The following is a 6,000-nucleotide window of genomic DNA, read 5'->3' as shown; positions in this document are numbered from 1 at the left end:
AAGAACCTAACTGTGGCGGTCTTCACACCCACCTGCGTGCTTCCCTCCACCAGAGGCTTCCATTTTTTGCCGGCTCTTTCCCATAACGGATGGTTCAGGCTACCTGGAGCCTGGAGCCTATACCCGGTGACGCACCCGTCTTTTTTTTTTTTTTTTTTTTTTTTCCTGGCGCAACTGTTGGTTCCTGAAGACCCACAAAGTGAAACCAAAACCGCCTGACGCTGAGCGTCAGGTCGGGAAGACAAAGACAAGGGCATCACAGCCCACCAGAACCGACGGCCACCTTCTGGCCTGTGCTCCCCTTGCCTACTCTTCCTTAGCGGACCTCTTCTCTGGGGCAGGCTCCGGGAGGCAGCGTCTTACGGCACAGGCTGGGGGAGGAGTGGGTGGTGGCTGGAGGAGGAGACGGGGCGGGGCCGCACAGACATTAAGGGGCGCCCCCGCTCGCAGCCCCAGCTTGCGGCTCAGAGTGCCTCAGGGCTTCTGGCGAGATGGCGGTGCGTGGCCTGGGCCGCAGCGCGCGGCGGCTCCTGGGCAGCCTGTGCGGGCGCTCGGTGCAGTCGGTGCCACAGCTGCGCGGGGTGAGAGCCGCCCCCGGGGCTGCGGGGCAGCCAGGCTCGTACCAAGCGCAGAGCGCACAGGCGGCCCGGGATCCCGCCGCTTTCTGGGGGCCGCTGGCTCAGGACACGCTGGTGTGGGACACCCCCTACCACACCGTCTGGGACTGTGATTTCAGCAGCGGGAAGATCGGCTGGTTTCTAGGAGGCCAGTTAAACGTGTCTGGTGAGTGGGCTACGGGGGGGGTGGGGGTGGGGACGGGAAGTAATCCAGGGCGCCCTCAGCTCAGGAGTCCCGAGGGCATTTAACAGCCATTCACGGCCCCACGGGAGGCCCCTCCTCCAGTCTTCTGCTCCTCGCACTCTCAACGGTGGCGCCTCACCGCCCCAGCCCCCATCCCATCAGGATCCCCGGAGGCTCCAGTCCGGGCCTCAGCCACCCTGAACCCAGATTCCAGCTTAAGCGCTAGGGTTCGCGCGTGCGGAGACCCGGGCGGGCATCCGTTCAGGTCGCCCAGTCATTGGTCTTGCCCCAGCGCAGCTCCTCAGTCCACTGTCCCCAGAGTTCAGCCTGGGGGTTCCACTGCGCTGCGGGCTACCCCTGGGCCAGGCTAGGGAGGAGGGCGCCGGCTCTCAGATGTAGGCCGGGACTTCCCCACTCCTGTCCCTGGGAGAGGCAAAAACTAAAAGCGCCTGACTTGTTGCCTCCGGTTGGGTACCCCAGAGACTTGCTCCGGGAGAGACTGCCCAAGTAAACAAACCGAGTGGCAGGCAGAGGGGTAGGAAAAAATTACCGCCAGCAGTTGGAATCAGTTATCTCCTTGCTCTGGGGCTTGTGGGCGGGAAGGAAGGGATGGGTGTCTCCCAGTTGACTGTTTCAGTTGTGTACTGCCTCGGAAGACCTACAGGTTGCTTTAGACGGGGTGGTGATTGAGATTCCAGAAACCAGCTTCACCAGGCAGTCAGTCAATCCTCTGGTATCTTCTGAGATTGAATCCACTAGTGTTTCTTTAAGATAAGGTGGGTACACTGTATCCCCATGCCACAAGGGGAGAAGGTCCAGGGACTGGAGGCGGTAATGGCCAGGAAGGGTAGGCCTGGGGTTGGTCTTAGAGGGCAAGATGGGACTTGCAGTCAGGTGCCAAGTCAGAGGGGCTGCCTGCTGTCCCAGACTATGGAGTTGATTGGCGTCTAGGAGTTATTTAAGGAAAGCACATGCAGATCTTCATGGCTGGGCCATGACTAGACCTGAACTTCTAGGTAGGATCTGTTGTGTGGCACAGCTCGACCAGGTAGTGGCCAAATTTTTCTGCTCCTCTGAGCTTAAGTGCCCCCCCTCATATAAACTGCAGGCAATAATACCTACCTGCTATTCTGGTTGTGAGGACACAGTGCCAGAAGGTATGGAACAGTCCGGCATTTATTGGTGATCAGTATGTAGTAGTGCATTTAATTTATTATATTTAGAAATAGACATAAAATTATGGGTAATGTGTTGCAGTTAACTTTCAAACAAAGAAACTTGAGGGAACTTTGGACCAGATATATGTTTTTTCATATTGTATATTACTTTGCTGGTTTAATCGAAGTGAGTCACTTACTAGATAAGTGCTTTCTCTAAAATTGAGTCAGCAGCAAGTGTCCTTGGACCAATGGAAAGAAAACCAAACACTTAGGTTTGCAGGGTTGATGGCATGTGCCTTTGAAGGGGAGGAGAACAGCTTCTGAAGGCATAGAAAGTGCAGCTTCTGGAGGCCTGAGGCCACTGTGAACATTCCTGGGTGGCTTGCCACCTCACACTCTTTGATAAGCCAGTGGGGACGGACCTCATGGGACAGGCACCAAGGACCTCATGAGCCTCACTGAGTCAGGGCTGGGTGTGTTCAGCAAACAATTCTTCTGCTTCTTTTTTCTTCACTTATTTCTCCTTTCTGTCTACATAGTCAGCTGAGCTTCAGAAAACTGTTGTATAGAAAGCTTTTCACAACTTCCTACCTCTAATGCATATGCCTGCCCACTCAGCTGTCAGGAATATCTCTGCCCTTTGCCAGTGTCTGCAAAGTATGTTCAGAGTATGGAGAAAGGCCAGGTCAGGCCAGAGCTGCCCTGGGAACCACTTAAAACGTTGTGGAATGGGTGCGGGTGTTTTGGCCTGATCTGTAGACAGCACAATGATGGCTTGTTCCAAAGAAGTATTGCTCTCAAAAATGACATTACTCCTTCAGGAGGATCTATACTTTTCAAGGTGTGGTCCCCAGGCTAGTGGTGTTAGAATCATCTGGGAACATTTTAGAAACATAAGTTTTCACACCCCATTCTAGACTGTCAAAATCAGAAACCTTGGGAGTGGGGCCCTGCCATCTTTCTGTATGTGTGTGTGTGTGTGTGTGTGTGTGTGTATGTATGTGTTTTAAAGATTTTATTTATTTGATAAATAAATATTTATTTATTATTTATTTATAATAATAATATTATAGTCATGACCTGAAGTCATGACCTAAGCCAAATCAAGAGTTTGTTGCTCAACCAGCTGAGCCAACCGGGCCTTGAATCTGTGTTGTTGTTGTTGTTTTTAAAATATTTTATTTATTTATTTGACAGAGAGAGATCACAAGTAAATGGAGAGGCAGGCAGAGAGAGAGAGAGGGAAGCAGGCTCCCCGCTGAGCAGAGAGCCGGATGCAGGACTCGATCCCCGAACCCTGAGATCATGACCTGAGCCTAAGGCAGCGGCTTAACCCCACTGAGCCACCCAGGTGCCCTGAATCTGTGTTTTTAACAAGCCCTCCAAGGGCTTCTGGTGCACGTTCAAGTTGGAGGACCACTGACCTATATATCCCATACCAGTGAAGATGAAAAAAAAAATAATAAAAAGGATAGGATTGAGATTAGTGTCCTGGGGATGCCTCCTTTAAGCAAACAAAAATGGTATATGGGTAATGCCATACAGTTTAGCGTTCTAGAGTGTATCTAGAATCACACCTAGATGTGAATCCTTGTTTTCCCCTTAACTGTACTTTGCATGCATCTCCTCATGTATAAAGATAGGTGTAACCAAACTCTATTCTAGTTACTATTGTTGCATATCCAACTACCCTAAGCTTAGTGGCATAAAGCAGCAACAATTTTATTAATCCCCCAGATTCTGTGGGTCAGGACTTTGGACAGGGGCTGATGGGCAAGCGCCAGGAGATGGCTTCTTTCTGCTCCTGAAGTCTGTCTCCGTCTCTTGTGTCCGTCCTGCTTCTCACTCCAAAGTCGGGGACCTGGACTGGGATGGCTGTAGACTGGGCTCAACTGGAACTGTGGCCCGAAGCACCTACACAGGGCTTGTCACTGGGTGACAGAACATGGGTGACAGGAGGTCTCAGAGACTAGTATTGAGACCAATACTCAGAGCCACGCTGCTAAGCTTCTTCTGACTGGCAGTGTATGTATGACCTGGGGACATCTGGGGCTGTTGTTAGTGTCAAATGAGAAAATGCTTATAAAGCATTACTTGCATCCAATCACTGGCTTTTGTTATTTATTAATGAATCATGGGGAAAGCTGTGACCTTGAACTTGGCCTTCAGCATTGTTAATAGTGTGCTGTTTCCTCTGAACAGGACTACATCGGTTTGCATATGATCAGTCTTGGATAAGAGGGAAGCAGGCTAGCGAAGGCATGCAGGTGGCCAACACAGCTCTCAAAGTCCATCCTGGGGCTCTGGGACAGCCAGGTCACCAGGTGGGGTCATGGTGTCAGGGGCCACCTGGGCAGGGCAGGTTGAGAGAGCCTCCAGTTGCTTCCCTTATATTTATGTAAAACTTCTTTGCTGAAGGTTCTTTTTTTTAAACCAAGATCTAAAGAGGATACTTTTTTTTTTTTTTTAATTGGGTTTTTTGGGGCACCTAGGTGGCTCAGTGGGTTAAAGCCTTTGCCTTCAGCTCAGGTCATGATCCCAGGGTCCTGGGATTGAGCCCCGCATCAGGGTCTCTGGTCAGCGGGGAGCCTGCTTCTCCTCTCTCTCTCTCTGCCTGCCTCTCTGCCTACTGGTGATCTCCGTTGTCATATAAATAAATAATAATAAAAAAATCTTTATAAGAATTAGGTTTTTTATTTTAATTCCTATATAGTTAACATGTGTTATATTAGTTTCAGGTGTACAATATAGTGTGATTCAACAATTCTATACATTACTCAGTGCTCATCAAGATAAATGTACTCTTAATCTCTGTCACCTATTTCACCCATCCCACCACCCACCTCACCTCTGATATTTGCAAATGACATAGCTGATAAAAGGTTAGTATCTAGAAAGTATTCTTACCAATCTGAAATTTGGCTGTCTTTCACAGGGCTCAATGGATAAAAGTCTGTGCTTTTTTGCCCATGAGCTCAGGATGTCAGGAAGTTGAGAATGCAGAACTAGAGGGTAATGACATGTGTTGCCTTCAAAACACACAACTAAATTCTGTTTCTTCTCTCTTTTTAAGATTTTATTTATTTATTTGAGAGAGAGAGAGCACGCACATGAGTGGGGGGAGGGGCAGAGGGAGAAGCAGACTCCCCACTGAGCCTGACTCCAATCATCCCAGGACCCTAGGATCATCACCTGATCAGAAGGCAGATGTTTAACTAACCGAGCCACCCAGGCACCCCTAAATTCTTTTTTCTTTTTTTCAAAGATTTTTATTTATTTATTTGACAGAGAGAGATCATAGTAGACAGAGAGGCAGGCAGAGGGAGAATGAGAGGGAAGCAGGCTCTCTGCTGAGCAGAGAACCCGATGCGGGGCTCGATCCCAGGACCCTGAGATCATGACCTGAGCTGAAGGCAGCGGCTTAACCCACTGAGCCACCCAGGTGCCCCTAAATTCTTTTTTCTAAAGACCAAATTCTGAGTCAGATTTTTTTTAAAAAATGGGTTTTCTTACCTTAAAGCAAGGGTGTAGAAAAACTATTTTTAATTGACCATTGAGCGTAGAGTTTTCTGGATGCTTTTTGGAGCATGAGTTGAAGGTATGGAAACCATTTTGCTGTACTTCCCTCCTCTTTCTGATTGCACCTCCCATAATCCAGAAGGCAGACACACTGAGAGTGGCAAGATGCTGCATTTCTGTGCCTCATTTTTCTCTCAGTGACCGAAGAAACTTTTCTAAAGTCTTTCAAGGAAGTCTAAATGGAAGTGTAACCCTTGGTCTTAGGAGGAGGGTCCCCCTGAAGAGACTGAATTCTTCCACTTGTCAGATGCACGACTTACTTTAAATAGCAGATGTTTCTGGAAAGTTGGCAAATACAATTTGAGACTGATGTAATTTCTTTAAATGTGCCAGGAAGATTTTCTATTTAAAGAAAGCCCATTGTGAATCCTTTTGTGAATATTAACTCCCTCATTTCTTTTGAATAAAATTGAATTTCCCTGTGTGGGTTCACTTAAAGTTGGGGAGGGGAAGAGATGTA

The 6,000-nt window shown here is 48.7% G+C and overlaps 1 protein-coding gene across 1 annotated transcript in view; it reads left to right on the top strand.

Moving 5' to 3' along the window:
- The first annotated feature begins 239 nt into the window (after positions 1–239).
- ACSS1 (acyl-CoA synthetase short chain family member 1) overlaps positions 240–6,000 on the top strand; it is a 61,936-nt gene continuing 56,175 nt past the window's right edge. The window contains exon 1 of the mRNA XM_032351593.1: positions 240–783. Within this exon, the coding sequence (XP_032207484.1) occupies positions 492–783 (292 nt within the window). The 5' untranslated portion in view covers positions 240–491. The remainder of the gene's footprint in view (positions 784–6,000) is intronic.

This window comes from Mustela erminea, chromosome 7, assembly GCF_009829155.1.
Source record: "Mustela erminea isolate mMusErm1 chromosome 7, mMusErm1.Pri, whole genome shotgun sequence".
In the NCBI taxonomy this organism is placed as follows: domain Eukaryota; kingdom Metazoa; phylum Chordata; class Mammalia; order Carnivora; family Mustelidae; genus Mustela; species Mustela erminea.
This window is presented reverse-complemented; position numbering and strand designations above follow the sequence as displayed.